Raw genomic sequence first — 17,922 nt, 5'->3', positions numbered from 1 at the left:
TTTTAGACATTGAAGGTATTGCTGAAAGTTATCTTTAAATAATGTTAGGATCATTTTCCCCAGAGGGTGTGCTGACATGCTCTGGGATACTGCGGTGAGCGTACAGAGGTGCTGTGGGGTATTTTGAGTGTTTGAGCATAGTGATAACTGGACATTTGGGGACATCTCACAGCTACCAGCTCCAGGCAGTTAGGGTGTTGACATTACATCATGCTGCATCCCTTTGGTTTGTGTCATCTTAGATACTGGTATTTTGACAATTACTGTGGTGCAAAACAAGTACTGTATGAAAATCATTTTGGAACAAGAAATAGAGATATCATTGTCTGATCTGTATCTGATTAATTTTGGAGTGCTCAGTAAGCATGCACAACCCATTAGGAAGCAGTTGTGATTATGTAAGAATGAAATATTTATTTTAAATTGATTTTTTTTTTAATGGCTACTAAGGTATTAGGACGTATATACACAGTTTTAGGACGTATAGTCATTGCAGTCACCGTAGGTGTTTCTTTTAGGCTAGAGGCACTGTGAAAGTTATTCTAGTTATGAAGGTACCATGAACTGAGAAAATATGGGGACTTCTGGTTTAGAGAATGCTTTTTATTGCCCAGAATTTTTATATACTTTTTCTTGGTTCAGTAGAGTCATATAAAGTAGAATTCCAGTTGACAGAGTTTTGGTTATTTAAATTTAATGTCAAACTCTGCCGTGTCATTTTACCTTGAATATATTTATTTCAATGTGTTAATTTGTTTAACTTAGTAAAGATGATAAACATTTTATTTGGTTCAGAATCACAGTCCCTCAAAGTCTTTATTAGAGCATTTATTGTTGTGTAAGCCATTAATGATTTAAGAAGCTACAAAAGTGTGTATTAACTTCAAGGCATTCTTTAGTGAGTTAATTAAAATGATACATGCTTTATGTGTAATGATTTATCTGTATCTACATAAAAGCAAAGTATAGTAGATCATGTTGGGTGGAATAAAGGCTAATTGAAGATTCTGCCATTTGCTCTTTAATTAATAAGTTTTATATTAGAGAATTATGATGTCATCTTGAAAGTTGAATTTTCTGACAGCTGTTCAGAAATATAGCTGTTATTATAAGTTGAAGTATACTTTTAAATGAAAAGATACTTTTTTAAAAGCCTTAATTGGTAATTTATTAAATCTTTTTAGAGACTTGATAGCTTTTCACCCCTTTTCCATATTTCATTTTAAATATTAATTACACATTTTATATTATTCTACTTCATGCTTGAATATTTTCCTTAGAATCTGAAAAGGTAGATGTAACTTGGAAACTTCTCCATTAGTTTTTTTAATTGTTTTATCTTTTTTCTTCTTTTTTTTATTGCAGTGTAGTTGATTTACAATGTTGTGTTAGTTTCAGGTGTACAACAAGCTGATTCACTTATACCTCTGTGTATATATATATATTTTCCAGATTCTTTTCCCTTATAGGTTGTTACAAACTATTGAGTAAACTATTGCTATACACTAGGTCCTTGTTGGTTACCTGTTTCATGTATAGTAGTAGGTATATGTTAATCCCAAACTCAATTTATCCCTCTTCCCTCCTTTCCCTTTGAGAACCAAAAGTTTGTTTTCTATGTCTGTGGGTCTGTTTCCGTTTTTATCCCTCATATGTGAGATCTAAAGGAAAAGATAGGAACGAACTTGGACGCAAAGCGGAAAGCACACGGCCTCTCCGTTAGTCTTGCTGAAGGCAGTGCCGTGATGCTTCTGTCTGGCTCTCGGTTTCCCTCCGTGGCGTGGCCCGCTCTGCCTTTTCTTGGAGTCTCGGTGCCACTGCCCTCCATTCATTCTTACGTTACAGCTCTTGACTTGGCTGAAGCACTTAAACGGAGGGATCATTTTTTTAATTCATTTTTATCTAGCAAGCGCTTAGCCTCCAGTGCACATTCATGTTTGCTAAATGCATGATCGAAGAGCACGTTGTCTCCCTTCTTGCCTAACCATATTTTCTCTCTTTAAACTCTTTCTTCATGCAGTGCCCTAACCATTTCTAATATTCAGGCTGGATCGACTGGAAATTGGGGCTGCCACGTCCAGACCAAACGTGGGAACAATACAAGAACCGTGGATATTGTGGTCTTAGAGAGCTCTGCGCAGTACTGTCCTCCTGAGAGGGTGGTGAACAATAAAGGGGATTTCAGGTCAGTGACTTGGAGAGTGCTGAAAGGGGCTGATTTGCCCCAATTCTTTTTATTCTCAAAGGCATAGATGTAGGTAATTGGTCTCCTGTCGTCAGTAAGAATTTGAGAAATGTATTCACATGTATATCCTTATATATCTAAGGACTACTCTTTAAAATGGTGATTTCAGAATCATTTATGGAGACTAAAAGTAAAAACAGGTGCCTGAACTTTATCTCAGATCTACTGATTGATGAGTCTCTGAAGGTTGAGCCAGAAGTGTTTATTTTTATTTTGTACTTTTGTTGTAGTAGTTAAGAACCACGATTTTAGGAAACATTTTGGAAATTCCACTCAAATAGTGTGAAATTCAGACGGATTAACAGCATTTCCTGTTTCTAAGGGGATTTTTTTTGGATGGCCTTTGGAAGGTTTTGTTGTGTTAATTCAGTTTTAACTGCAGACAGTTGGTAGACATTGTACTTAGCAGAAACACACACCCAATTTCCCTCCCCTGTTTGGTTCTTCTAGCAATTAAACAAGGGGACTTTGAGAAATGAAAGCTGTTGGGTGGCCTGAAAGCTGGGAAGCCACTGGTGCTGGACTATGTTAGGATAAGCAGACTGAGTTAAATGCTGTGTTTTTGTTTTTGTTTTTGTAGTAGAAAGTTTAGAATTTGTAAGCGATAACAACTTTTACTTTAGACTCCCCTTACTTTCAAAGTTGCTTTAAAAACATTATGTTTAAACTTATTTATCTAAAATGCTTTATGTTCAGAATTTTAATAATCAGTTTATAGTTAATATAAATGAAGAGAAATATGTAGCTCTTTAAAGCAGCATAGAGATTTTTGAATACACAGTTTACACTGTCTGTGATTGGTATCACTGCTGCCTTGTGGCTGTAAGTCTGATTTTTAAGGATAAGAAAAAAACTCTTTGTTGTTATTCTTTCAAGTCCAAGGTGAAGAAACAATAACAACTTTAGCTCAGCTAGTTCTTCATTGATTTTTTTTTTTTAAATTGCCTTTTGACATTCCTTTCTCCTCCCCCATTTAAAATTTTTCTGGATATGAGTGTGTGGAAATCATAATTTATTGTTGCCAACAGGTAAGTCTTTTATGTGGATTAACTGTTAACTTGTAATACTTTTGCAGTATACTTTGAAGTGAAATAGATACCATTTGTTAATTTTGTTACATTCAATGCCTTTATTAAATAATCATAGTATATTTTCTATTTATGCTGTATTGTCTGTCTTTACTCGTAGTTTTGGAGTGTTTTCATTTTTAAAAATAGAAGAAGGATTTGTTTAACTGATTAATGAATTATTTATTTTTTGACACTCCTTAAGATATAATACAGTTAGAACTTCCACTGCATTAATAAGATTTAGTTTAGCATTGCTTAATCTATTTATAAAGTTTTTGATAATGCATTCCATTTTGGTGTGGCTGATATTATAATTTAGAAGTTCATATGTTGTAAGTCATCTGTAGCTTTTATTAAATACATTATTTTCCTTCCCAGTTTTGGAGAAATAGAGCTCAAATAGCAAAGATTTCTCCCAGTCCAGTTAGTGCTGATTTCACGCCAGCAGGTTGGTGTAGTCACTTGCCCAGTACCTATGCAATTTATCTGGGCTTCAGTCAGATAAATTCGGTTGTATATGTTATTGGAAGTTTTTAAGACCACCCCCAAGTGCAAAAGTTTGTTGAAAGGACTCACAGGACTCAGCATGCAGCTGTGGTCACAGCTCAGATGTAATGATGTAGTAATATACCTAGCCGGATAATAAGGGAAAAGACACAGATGGATTCTGGGGCGATCAGTGTGGAAGTTCTTGATTATCTCTGCCTCCCAGGAGGCTCATGCAGAGCTTACTCCTCCTCCAGCCTTGAAAAGGCAGCAGCCTCTGTATAGTGTTTCTGCCCAGGGAAGCCCATTCGAGTCTCAGCATCCAAAACTCCTGTTGGGAAATGTTCGTAAAGGCAACCTCTGTCTATCTCATTCCAAAATTTCAGACCCCCAGGATGAAAGCAGGTGCTCAGCGCACACCATATGGCTTTCCCAGACTGTCTAGGTAAAGTGAATCACTCTTACCAGTTAACTGTGAACACAAAAAGCCCCAAATTCCTGGGTGCCACCGAAGGGCCAGCATTGCCGGCAGGCCTCTTTAAGGATGTCAGTCCTTTCTGCAAGTATACTAACTCTCTGTGAAAGGCCAAATTCTATTCATATTGGAAAAGATTCTGACCTTATATACCTAATGGTTATATAAGCCAATGATAAGTAACAGTAAGTAAAGAAACAAGACCATTTGGTGCACCATTTTTCTTTTCTGCTTGATAAGGTACAATTTCCGTGTTTATATTTGGAATATTTTAGGAAAATATTCTGTTATGGCATTAAAAAATTTATTCAGCGGATAGCTTACAATGGTTTTAGTTCATTTTAACTTTTTTTGTTTTTGTCTTTTTTATTAGAGGAGTATTGTTTCTCCTTGATTTTCCTCTGAGTCTGCGTGACGTGTCCTGATCCTTGATTTCCCCTGCTGTTACTTATCTCAGTGTAGGTTCTCTTGTGTCTTCGTCTCCCTAGGTGGCCCAGAACGCTGGCGGGCATCACCGCGTACCTGCAGTGTACTCGGAACGCCCACGGCAGTGGGATCTACCCTGGGAACGCCCAGGACGAGAGAAAGGCCTGGCGCAGATGTGATCGAGGGGGCTTTTGGGCGGATGATGATTACTCCCGCTGCCAGTATGCGAACGATGTCACTAGAGTTCTCTATATGTTTAATCAGGTAACTGGAAAGTCTTCAGGTCTGCTGAGGTTGCTAATAAGACGTGGTGCTCACACCAAATACATACTTTTTTTTTTTTTTACTACTAGTGTAGCGTAAGGATTTGGTGTCTGTGCTTTCCTGGACTGTGCCTTGGGGATCAGACCTATTCTTCTCAACCAGTATCCAGGGCCCTCTCCGGCATTACTCTTCCTTTCCAGGCATGGCCTGGCTTTATGCCTTTACTTGAATGCCTTGTCATCTGTATCCCCAAACAGAATCCCAACCATTCTTCAAGAGCACCCGGGAGGCCCCCTCTTCAGTTCCTTTTACAATCTCTTTGTCACAAGAGATCCCTGTTATGCTGTCCGTTTAGCACGCCTTGTCTCATCTCTGCTTCTCTGTCTTTTTTTAAACCTTAGCCGAATATAAGCACCTGGCAGGTGGTTTCTTTTACACATTTTCTGACGCCTCTTTGCACCTGATCTACACTTTTTGTAATGATTGGTGCTGGGTTGTGTTTAAGTCAATAATAAACAAATGTAAAACATCACAGGCCGTGCATGGCAGTACAGATAAGTACTAAGTAAGTGGTTCGTACTCCCAAGTGGCAGGAGTTCCAGGGGAAATACTGATCCCTCCTGGCTGGAATACTTGGGAAAGGTGTTACTAGGCAATTGGAATTGAATATATATAGGATTTAGATAGATAAAGATGAAGAGATGGTGCAGGCTATGTCCCTGATTTTTCTTTTTCTTTTTAAACGTTTAACTTTGTTTATTTTTATCTTTTGGCTGTGCTGTAGCATGTGAGATCTTAGTTCCCTGACCAGGGATCAAACCCACATCCCCTGCACTAGAAGCACAGCCTTAATCACTGGACCACCAGGGAGGTCCCTCCCTGATGTGTTTCTATGTATTGTTTTATTTCATTCTAAGTTAAAAAATGAAAATTCCTTCAGTTAGTTTCCAATAAAATTTGTCTTCTCAGTTTTGGAAAAAGCATTTTAGAAAGGTCATAGTGAATCGGTGATAAAGAGTTTTGAAATTGCCATGTTTTGAAATGCAAAGGTGAAATGCAATGTGGGAGACCTGGGTTCGATCCCTGGGTTGGGAAGATCCCCTGGAGAAGGGAAAGGCTACCCACTCCAGTATTCTGGCCTGGAGAATTCCATGGACTATACAGTCCATGGTGTCCCAAAGAGTCGGACACGACTGAGCGACTTTCACTTCACTTGCTAAGTACTTCTTTTTGCCTTTTTAATACAGATGCCCCTCAATCTTACCAACGCTGTGGCTACAGCCCGACAATTATTAGCTTACACTGTGGAAGCAGCCAACTTCTCGGACAAGATGGATGTTATATTTGTGGCTGAAATGATAGAGAAATTTGGAAGATTTACCAAAGAGGAAAAATCAAAAGAGGTATTTTCTGGTTCAGATTTGTAGCAGATAGTATGTCAGCAAGTGGTTGTGTGATAGAGCTGACTCTATTTTTAAAGCTTATTTATGTTTCCTGTATTTGAACTAAATATACCTTTTAATTTCCAAAATTGTCATTGAGAAACCTATGCTCCCATCTGTCATGTGGACTTGTTGGGAGAAATAGAGGTGGATTGTTATTTCTTGGAAATAAGGTACCAGGGTAGGGCAGAACCAGCCCATGAGAAGGCAGCTTTTTCTGCATCCATGGTATGTGTGAGTCAGGCTGCATCTCTCAGGCTGCCTGGGATTTCCCTTCTCCCCACTGGTGTGTTTTCATCCTTCTTTGTTTTTTTTTAAATCACCACTTAAATTTATTGGTTGAAGAAATCTTTGTATGCTTAACAATTTACAATAAGTAGAATCTTTTTTGTTCTTTTATTTATTTTTTAAATTTAATTTTAAATTAGAGAAAATGTAAGACTATTTTAGCACTTTTAAAACAAAATTCCAAATGATTAAGATACACGAGGCATGAAAATTTATAGTGACTTTAAAAACGGGCCATGTTAAAGCTATGAATTCCTGTCCACATGATACCCTTTAGGCGAAGACATTGACAACTACTGTTTTCAGAATGAGTGAGCAGCAAATAATGTTTTGAATAAGTTTTTAGCTGCAGATTAACATATTCTTAAACTTTATTTCCAGCCAGGTGAGAGCTTTATATAAACTGTTTCTCTTGTGATGGAATCACATAAAAATGAATTTTAGAGCTAGAATAAACCTAGATTAGGTCATACACTGAAGCCTAAAGAAAATTAAATAATTTACCTAAGGTTTTAGAGCTAAATTGTGCAGGGCTGAAAACAACCCAAGAACTTTGGCTGTCTAATCCAGCAGTTTTCAACTGTATTACATTTACTTTCTAGAAGAGCTTTGCTCTGTCATGGTATTCCAAAAGTACTGTGGGGAAAACACTTGACTAAACAAAGTCTTAATATATTTCTTTATGTGGGGCATCTCAGATTCATCAATGTGCTAAAAGATGATATTGGTTTGGCCAAGAAGTTCATTCAGCTTTTTACGCACAGTGGTATGGAAAAACCCAAACAAACTTTTTGGCCAACCCAATAATATCCCTTGTTTCTCTACATAATTAAACCAAGGGAATTTTTCGCATGTGGTATCTATTAATACCTTGCATTTTGGTGATAAGTTTTGAAATTGTGGCTCTAATACATTAGGCACTTTATTTGATGTAGTGTAGCTGATAAAGAAAATAGTGACATGTTTATAAATGGCATTCAGGACACCAGACCACTTAATGATGACATGGCATTTCACAGTTGTTATCTGAACTTTGGACCTTAATTTCCTAATGAATTGTTCCCTTGCTTGATTGTGTCCTTGGGCCATAGCCCGCTTCCCATGATGAATTTTTCTGGTGCTGGGAGGAGCCGTGTGAATCCTGGCCCTGTGGTAATCCTGCTTTCCCTTGTTGAGTATAATCACATGTTGCCACCCACTTGATTAGAAGTCATTCATGGAGCCGGATGTTTCAGGTCACTAGAGTAATTGGAATGGGATTTGGAATTTGGACATAGGGAAAGGTCCTATCATCCTGTGATAGACTGAAGTTTATCCCCTTGCCGCCCTGTTCTGCTGTGAAGGACTTCTGTACACCTCCCAGCTCGGGAGCAGCAGTGTGATGCCCTGAGGTGTACATTTCATTGTGTTGCTGCTGTGAGGGAAGAATGGTCTGGATCTTTGTTGCTTTGTCATATTCTTAGGGGGAAGCATCTTGTTGAGGATTGGAAGTGGACCTGGTTTGTGAGTTACTAATCATGGACCCTTTATTTTTAAAATGAGACATGATGCTTGCCCTGTTTAACTTGCAGAGTGTACGCAAGTGAGAAAATATAGGTGAAACTATTTTTATCATTGCAAAGCTAGGATATACTTTTTATAGGGTTAGAAAATTAGCATTCTTTTTGTGCGTGTGAGGAATTTTGTGCGTGTGAGTTATTTATTTATTTTAATTGAAGTTGAGTTGATGTGCAATACTGTATGTTACAGATGAACAACATGCAGGTGCAGTTCAGTCACTCAGTCGTGTCCGACTCTTTGCAGCCCCACGGACTGCAGCGCGCCAGGCTTCCCTGTCCATCACCAGCTCCTGGAGCTTGCTGACTCATGTCCATCAAGTCAGTTAGGCCATCCAAACATCTCATTCTCTGTTGTCCCCTTCTCTTGCCTTCAGTCTTTCCCAGCATCAGGGTCTTTTCCAATGAGTCAGTTCTTTGCATCAGGTGGCTAACATATTAGAGCTTCAACTTCAACATCAATCCTTCCAATGAATATTCAGGACCGATTTCCTTTAGGATTGACTGGTTTGATCTTGCAGTTCAAGGGACTCAAAGTCCTCTCCAACACCACAGTTCAAAAGCATCAATTCTTTGGCACTCAGTTTTCTTTATGGTCCAACTCTCACATCCATACATGACTACTGGAAAAACCATAGCTTTGACTGTACGGACATTTGTTGTATATATGCAACACAGCCATTCACAATTTCTTTTTTTTAAAAAAAAGACATTTTTATTTATTTGGCTGCATAGAGTTTTAGTTGTGGCATGTGGGATCTAGTTCCCTGACCAGGGATCGAACCCAGCCCCCCTGTATCAGGAACGCAGAGTCTTAGCCACTGGACCACCAGGGAATTCCCACAATTTCTTTTTTTTTAATTTACTTATTTTAATTGGAGGATAATTACTTTACAATATGGTGATGGTTTTTGCCATATATCAACATAAATCGGCCATAGGCTTACATGTGTCCCCTATGAAAAGTAATATTCTTATGGTCTCAGAAGCTGAGAGAGAAGTCCTTTAAAAAAAAATCACCAGACTGCTTTAGTTGCTTATCTAAAAACTTAATTTGAAGGAGATTGTTGTCACTGTCACTGGCTGACGTAGAAGGTGGAATTTTAACTATCTTTGGAAACAAATGATGGAAACCCATTAAGTATAAATAGAAAACCAGACAGTCATTCAGGATTGAGCAATCGAGATATAAATGTGCTGCTACCTTTGATGCAGTGACAGACATTTGATTCTTTGGGAGCTTAAAATTGCAGGCCAAAGGTTTCCCTGTTTATTGCTATGTTAAGAAGAAATCATAAGGCTTAAGGGCTCCATTTTAAGTTAATTAACACTGCATAAAATTATGCTAAGGTATCTTAAAATGCATATAGCATAATTGGACAATTAAATTGATTTTTTGTATTATATCCAAAAAGTTGTTGTGCTGTGGAGTTTTTCATAAACAACCTGTGATTGAGTCTGGCCAACACAAGCTGGTACTCTTGTTGTCTTAGCATGGGTGCTGAAAACTATCAAACTGCCAGATCTAAATGAGGTATTTACCGGGTCTTTTAAAAAGAGCTGAAGGTTATCTGTCAGGTAGTGTGTGTTCCATATTTACTGTAGTGATTTCTCTTATGAAAACAAACATATATCCGTTTTAAAAGATGAGAACATTTATGAAGATTAGAGTTAGTTATGTGTTATACTTTTCTTACTGTGCTCCAGTTTTAAATTTGTAAGGCATGCACCTCAGATTTTTATGTACAGAATTTTTAAAATTTAAAGTTCTTTCATTTTTTCATTTTAAGGTATAATCACGTCTGTACTGGTGAGTTTTTTATTTTCAATATTTTTTAATGTTTTTTTCCCTTGATCTTACTTGTTAGACTTCCTGATATTGTTAACATTTTCAAAGACCCAGCCTCTGGCTTTTTGATCCTTCTGAGAACATGGTTTCTCAAACTTGCATGGGGCCCATGAATGCTACCAGGTACCAGATGCGGGAAGCCTGAGGCTTCACATTTCCACTAAATTCCAGGTGATACTGGGCAACGTCTTTGGCACAGGCTTTGAGCACCACTGTGAAGTGAAGTGAAGTGAAAGTTGCTCAGTTGTGGTGTCCAACTCTTTGCAACCCCATGGACTGTAGTCCATGGAATTCTCCAGGCCAGAATACTGGAGTGGGTAGCCTTTCCCTTCTCCAGGGGATCTTCCCAACCCAGGGATCGAACCCAGGTCTCCCACATTGAGGGCCGCTGTAGTATATTTCTTTTCTATCCTTACCTCTTTTTAAAAAAAATGTTCTGTTTGGGTTTAACTTTTTAAGAACTTTTCAGACACTTCTTTTAAATTAGAAAATTCCTAACGTGTAGGAGAAGGAATATTATTATTAACACTTTTGTTTTACCTTTCATTGAGTTTCAACAGTTCTCAGTATTTACCAGTCTTGCTTCATCTCTCCTGTCCACTCATTTTATGTTTTCTGTCCCTCCTTCCTTCTCTCTTCCCCTCTCCCCGCTTCTCTGTGTGTGTCTCTGTCTTATTCTGTGTTTTTCTGTCTTTCAATGCTGGAACATTTAAGAGCACATTTTAGGTGTCATATTTCATCCATAATTTCTTTTAAAATTGTAAGCAACTTTAAAATAGAACCATGATATGGTTATTATATCACCCAAATGAACTCTAAGTCCTTAATATTATAAAATATCTAATCCGTGTTCAGTTTCCCTTGATTATTGTTTTAAACGTGGACCTTGTGTCTGGTTTCCTTATGAAATTCATTCATATAATTTTCTAGTTGGTTTTGTGGGATTTTCTAGACAGACGGTTTTGACTGTAGACAGTAGATAACAGTTGGCTTGTCTGTTCCCGTATAAAATACATCCTGTTTTTCTGGTTGTACATCGGTGGGGACCTCCAGAACTCTGCTGATTCGTGTTGGTGACGAGTGGCCTTCATGAGAATGGTATGATGTGTCATTACTAAGTGTGATTCTTATGTGCTTCTGCTAGGTGCTGGGGGTCTATATCAGGCTTAGAGGGAAGTAGTTCTCACATTGGAAGTAGTTCTCAGCTTGAGGTTTCTCAGACTACAGAACTCTGTTCTCAGTCCTGTGTGAAGGTCGACTTGTGTTGACAGATTGACAGGGAAGAGATTTTTTTACCTCCTACCTTGTGCCAAAGTCAAGATGAGCAAGTTTCAAGTTTCCTTGATGTTCCCTTCCTTCCAGGAGGCTAGTCTAATGCTGGTTGGCCCTGACCCTGTTGGTGTCCCCTTTGGCTTATCGGCTTTATGCTGTGGTTTTTTCCTGTTAGCCTGTGTTGGCAGGGACTGGGTCTTGCATGGAAGTCAAAGCATCGTCTGTGGTCAGCTGAGCTCAACCTCAGAGCTCTTCAGATTCCTGTTGTTTTGCTGTTGGTCTCTTGTGGAGCCTTTGTTTTCTGAATGGTCAATGGTGCATTTAAAAGGTAACTTTTTTTTCCTTTACCATTTTTCACTTTTGTCAGGAGAATTGTCCATAGTACTTAGTCCTCCATACTTCCAGAAAGGGAGATGCATGTCCATTTTTGTCTTTGGAAAAAACAAGATCTGCTTCCAGTGGGAGAGTTGGAGGGATCGTAGAAATTAAGCCTTTCCGTTTGTTGTGAAGGTATGGCTGAGGGCGTTGCGCATTTCACTTGGTATCTCTTTAATAGTGTTCTTCACGTGTTCTAAGAATTTTCTTTATGAAAGTGACTGTCTACTTGGAGGAAATATTCTCCTTTTCGTTAGTAATTGAACAGTTGTCTTCACTGCCTTGACTAGAAACATGTCAAGAATCAGTTTTTCCCCAGTCCCATTAACTCTGCCATTGATGTGTATTTTAACTCATTTGAGACTTTTATTAAGCCTGTATTTCCCAGCAGGACTTCCCTGGTGGCTCAGACAGTCAAGAATCTGCCTATAGTGTAGGAGACTGTGATTCTATCCCTGGGTCATGAAGATCCCCTAGAGGAAGGAAATGGCAACCCACTCCAGTATTCTTGCCTAGAGAATTCCGTGGACAGAGGAGCCTGGCAGGCTGACATGACTGAGTGACTAACACACTTTCTCACTCTCTATGTATGTTTTAATTTAAAAAGAATTATCTTTTAAACTTTGCTAGGCTACTTCAGATACTTTCTGTAAGGCAATAGAGAATAAATGCAACTTTTATTCCCTGTGACATTATTTTCAATCCTTTCCGCTTCCCACTTGTTTTCCCATTGTCATCCTCTTTATTTTTGCACCAGAGTGACATCAGAGCTTTCATCTTTACCATAGTCCTGATGACCATCACGTTTGGACCTTTTGAACACTGACTGCTTATCAAGTTGAGCAGGGTTCAGCCTGGGGTCCCCAGGCCCTCAGGATGCTGAAGCTGGTTACTAATGCCATAAGCACAGTCTTAAAAGTTGACTTTCACAACAGAGCATTTCCTTCGTTAACGTAATCAGGGCAATATAGCATACTTTGAGATGGGAATGATATCAATACGCTTATTCATAATTAGGAAAAAAACATGAAGTTTCCTTGAACTAAAATTATGACATCAGCTGAGTTATTATTTAGTCAAGTTTGAACTGTGTGTCAGTTCTGTACTTTCCCTCTCCATCTCGGCTGTCCCCAGACAACTTCCCAGCTTACTGCCCTGTGGTATATGTGTCTCTAATTCTTGCTTCTCTGGTTATTAGAATTGCCGAGGTACCCCCTGCTGACTTTGTGCTTGAGACAAGAATGTGGGATGGGGACTAGATTTCTTGGCTTTTCTCAAAAACTGTATGTATTGCTTAATGAAGATATTTGCCTTCTGTTCTTTCTCCTCTCTCTCTCTTTCTTTAAGTTTATTCTGAAATGAGACATTCCATGCAGTTTTCTTGGTCTCATTTTGCAAATGGGCAAACAGAGACTTGGAGAGGATAAATAATTTGCTATGGACATTTAACTTGTAAGGGATGGTTGAACTGTTAACCCAGGAGAACTTAACTTCAAGGCACATAAGCATTCCCGCTGCAGTGTTATTTTATACTCCTGTTACATTAAAATCAAATACCATCAAGTTGAGTTTATGTATTGTGTGTTTCGTGAACCAACATCAGACATTCATGAAATTTACAGGTGATTTTAATCTAATTTTGCCTGGGATTGCAAACATAAATATTGAAAAGAGCATGAAATATTTCTGCCTCTTACCACAGATGACATTTAATAGTTTCATTGTTATCAATGTGGTGTTTTCATTTCGTTTCCCTTTTATCCTGGATGAAGTGCGTTCACAGTGTTTTCATTTGATCCTCACCCTTTGGTGTGACAGATGGCAGAGCAGGTGCCTGACTCCTCCGACCCTTCCGTGGCAGGCATGGCCTTCAGGGAATGTGGTCGAAGAGAAATACAGTGCTTCCCAGCACACTGGTTGCAGTTATTAAACTGTACCTGCGTGTCACATTTCAGGGGTGCTTTTTTAATCCAGTGTGATTTTTCATGCACTGTTATCCTTTTTGTGTCCTTTTTTGCCACTGTGAAGGGTTCAGAACTACTTCCATAACCAAGCTCCAGAAGCATGTGTTGTTTCATGATTGCTTGCTAGAGGGTATATTTTGGCTACAAAACCGTTTCTTTAATTCATAGCCATTTATAATGAAATAATGGGGGACAAAAAAAAAGCTTATCTGCGACTAGGGCAACCACTTATATTAGCTCTATACCTTCTTAGAGATACTTCCTTTTTTTCTTTTTTTAACAGTTATTGACACATGTCAGATTCCTTGGCTGGCATTAGCTAGTGACCCATAGCTGTAGTTCCTTGATTAAAAAATAAACAGCTTTTCAAAAGAGATGATGTATCAGTTAGGTCTCATGCTGGATTTTCATAAAGCCCATACATGTAGAACTTGTAAAGAAATTTCCAAACTAGTTGTAAAATTGCTGATTCTTTTGAATAACTTTGTAAATATTTGAGGAGTGCCTTGGAGAAGAATTGGTATTTTCTTGTATTTTATCTTTTAAATTTTTGCAGGCAATGGCCATTTCTTTTCTGATAGCTATAGAACATACCGTACAGTGTCATCCCTTATTTATTTTGTATACAGTTTTGAAAATACAGATTTGAAAAGTAAGAATAAGAGGTAAAAATGTAACCAAATTCTCTAGCTTCTCTGAATTCCCATTAAGAGGTGGTAGTTATTGTTCCAGTTGCTGTGTAAGTGGCTGATTCACACATGCAGGGGTCACCACCCATCTTCATGACTCCAGAAATAAGCATTTCTGTTAAAAGTGAAATTTACCCCCATACCTATTATTTTTAGGAATATATTCTGAGGTGCTGGTGTTTTCATGAAAGTGAAAAGAAAGTGAAGTTGCTCAGTTGTGGCTGACTCTTTGTGACCCCATGGACTGTAGCCTACCAGGCTCCTCCGTTCATGGGATTTTCCAGGCAAGAATACTGGAGTGGGTTGCCATTTCCTTCTCCAGGAGATCTTCCTGACCCAAGGATTGAAACCGGTTCTCCTGCATTGTAGGCAGACGCTTTACCATCTAAGCCACCAGGAAAGTCTGGTGTTTTCATAAATTGTATCAAATGAACAGACTCAGGATTCTACATAGTTTGATTATAGGTTCTTCTTAATTCTTTGGCAGCTGATCTTGTTCATGTCTCGGGTTTGAATGAGTTGCCTCTTGAGAGAATATGTGAGTCCATTAAAATTGGGTTTTGCAGTTAAATTCTATCTGTCATTTATTACTCTGTTTATTTCATCTCTTGCAGGTATCACAACCTAGTCACTTAAAAAAAAATGTATTTACTTGCTTGTTATATATTTTCCTGATAGATATAGACTCCAAAATAGACCTTTTATGTTTCTCTCACTACTGTATCTCCATTGCTTGGGATAGTGTCTGGCTCACCTTGGTCCTCAATAAATATTTAGTCAGGGAGTGAATGGGTATTATATAGCTATTGGCTTTTATACGAGGAGTTACACTAATGAATGAGTATGAATATAAGTAGAACATTGTGCTGTCCCTGCCCCAACATGTTTATATTGGAATTAAAATAAGGACAGAGTTGTGACACATGATGGTAACGGCAGTATGAAGTCAATTAACTGTATTTGAATTGGATGAGGTGATGGGGCTTTACAGAGGAGCAAGAGGCAGTTTTGCCAGGTACATTGTTCCTCTTTATACATGAACATATAGACTTTAAAAATGTACCCCTCTTAACACTTCTTCTAGAACCTGTCATTCTCAAAGAGACTTAGTTTGGGATGGAAATGAAAAAAAAAGAAAAAGAGCAGTAAAATTAGAGCTGTGTTTTGAATGCCTGCCATGTGCAAGGCATAGTTTGAGGAGCCTTATAGTTATTAGTGGAGCTTAATCTTCACAACATTCAGAAAAGACAGGATGGTTATTATCCTTGTTTCACAAATAAAGCAAGAAGGTATGGGAGGTGCCAGCCCTGCTCCACGGCTCGGGGGTGGAATCCGGCAGATTTCCGCAGGCTTGTCTCCTTCCTGAAGTGAAGCATGGGTGGGAAGGACTGATCTTTTTCCAGACCCACCTGAGCCCTCATAATTACACACCCCCGGAAGAGTATTGGAGGCAGAACAGGGTGAAAAGCTCAGCTGGGCTCTTCTGGGGTGATGAAAAGACATCTGCTGAAATGGCCTTGGCAGTCTGGCTTGGCTTTGGGGCTTTTGAGGCTTTTTTCTTGGTTAGAGGACCTGCCAGCTTGTCAGTCCTCCAGCGCTGCCTCCAGAACGCTGGTGTGCTCTGGCTCTCGTGAACATTTTGCTCAATAGGAGACCCTCCCGGCAACGGGCTGCCTCCTTATCCTGGACTGTTCAGTGCACTTCTCTGATACGAGACGGACAAGTCACCAGCAACGGCAGCCCATCGATAGTTCACTGGTGTTGCCTGACAGATGTTTACATCTGTAAGTTACGAACTGAGCTAATGAAAAGAATTCAGGAAATGAAACAAACAAGCAGTGGGAAAGTGGACACTTTTGGGGATTCATTTCTTTTTGTGACCATCTGAATCTAAAAGCATCCCTTGAGTTGGGAGACAGGGAAGAAGTGGCTCATTCAAGATAAAGAGAAGGGGAATCATGTGTGCACAGACTCATGTGATGGCCCAGCGCATACAGAGAACTCACAGTAGTTGGACAGACCTAGAGTTTTAAACATGACAGGATGCTAAAGAGGTCGCCAGTATATTCTTTTATTTTTAGTTAAATTTAATTGAAGTATAGTTGATTTAATGTTGCGCCAGATACTTCTTGATCGTATTAAGTAACACTTATGCAAAAAGAAGGTAAGTGTTTTTCCAGACAGAGTTGAGATCTGTTTATTCTGAGAATCATGTGATTTTCTTCCCCTTGATTAGTATAAATGCCTTCCCCCGACTGCACCCTCCACCCTCAACCTGTCAATTTGAGTACTACATGTCGCTCTTTTCACTGATGATTTGGTGGTTACGTGAGTACACTGTTTTGAGCTAAATATTACCAAATGGTTATAATGACTGTGCTCTTCCTGTCTGAAGATGCCTTAATGAGAAATGAGTGAAGTGCCTGGTGGGTTTTCCTGTGAAAATTTAGACTGAATGCCCATCTTGGTGTCTCATTAAGATTTTGATGATGTAAAGCCTCCTGTGTGGGCATTAAAGATCTTCCTTTTCTTTCCTGCACGCCTGCTAGCTCGGCGATGTGATGGTTGACATTGCAAGTAACATCATGTTGGCTGATGAACGTGTCCTGGGGCTGGCGCAGAGGGAGGCCAAAGCCTGCAGTAGAATTGTTCAGTGTCTGCAGCGCATTGCCACATACCGACTGGCAAACGGAGCTCATGTTTATTCAACAGTAAGTGTCACGTTATCCTTGGTTTCTAAGGATAAGGTTCATTGAAATCAGCTCTAACCTCAAAATAGATAGGTCTCATCCCCACTATGGGGTGGGGATTTTGTTACTGCTGATTATTACAAAATTTCCTGTTTTCAGACATTTAAAAAGACAGTTTTGCTTCTGAATAGTCTGTTTTCTTGGTAACTGGGCTTAATTTGTAATTTGAACAGTTACCACCATCTCATCCTCTGACACTTTCCGCAACACAAATAAGAACTCCATAGCCTTGCCCTCCTATCCTAGCTGATACTGACTTCAGGGCCCTGAAGGATGTTTTGAGACAGTGCTTGATTCCTTGCCCAGGTTTCAATTTCAAAGGGAACTAGGATTCCCCCCAACTCTTGTGAACCTATTGACATTTTTCAGTCAATTCCACTTTGGGGGAAGTGAGTTTTTTATATGTAATAACCACTCTTGGGCTTTCCTGGTGGCTCAGTGGTAAGGAATCCATCTGCCAATGCAGGAGATGCAGGTTCGATCCCTGAGCTGGGAAGATTCCCCTGGAGAAGGAAGTGGCAATCCACTCTAGTATTTTTGCCTGGGAAATCCCATGGACAGAGGAGCCTGGCAGGCTACGGTCCAGGGGGGTTATAAAAGACTTGGACACAGTTTAGTTGACTAACCAACAGCAATGATCACTCTGTTAAATAATCTTAAATTTTGTTTGTGCGGAATTTCTTGGTGTACTGCTTACTTTTTTGGTTCTAAAATGTAGATATGATAAATGTGGGAACTATGATAAATAATGCTTTATTTTATTCTTTTAGC

The 17,922-nt window shown here is 39.0% G+C and overlaps 1 protein-coding gene across 3 annotated transcripts in view; it reads left to right on the top strand.

Moving 5' to 3' along the window:
• ADGRA3 (adhesion G protein-coupled receptor A3) overlaps positions 1 to 17,922 on the top strand; it is a 124,400-nt gene that overhangs the window by 63,471 nt on the left and 43,007 nt on the right. For all 3 annotated transcript variants that reach the window (XM_043870819.1, XM_043870818.1, XM_043870821.1), the window contains exons 8-11: positions 2,021 to 2,185; positions 4,765 to 4,966; positions 6,214 to 6,369; positions 16,951 to 17,112. In XM_043870819.1, the coding sequence (XP_043726754.1) occupies positions 2,021 to 2,185; positions 4,765 to 4,966; positions 6,214 to 6,369; positions 16,951 to 17,112 (685 nt within the window). The remainder of the gene's footprint in view (positions 1 to 2,020; positions 2,186 to 4,764; positions 4,967 to 6,213; positions 6,370 to 16,950; positions 17,113 to 17,922) is intronic.

Source organism: Cervus elaphus, chromosome 17 (assembly GCF_910594005.1).
Source record: "Cervus elaphus chromosome 17, mCerEla1.1, whole genome shotgun sequence".
Classification (NCBI taxonomy): Eukaryota; Metazoa; Chordata; class Mammalia; order Artiodactyla; family Cervidae; genus Cervus; species Cervus elaphus.
This window is presented reverse-complemented; position numbering and strand designations above follow the sequence as displayed.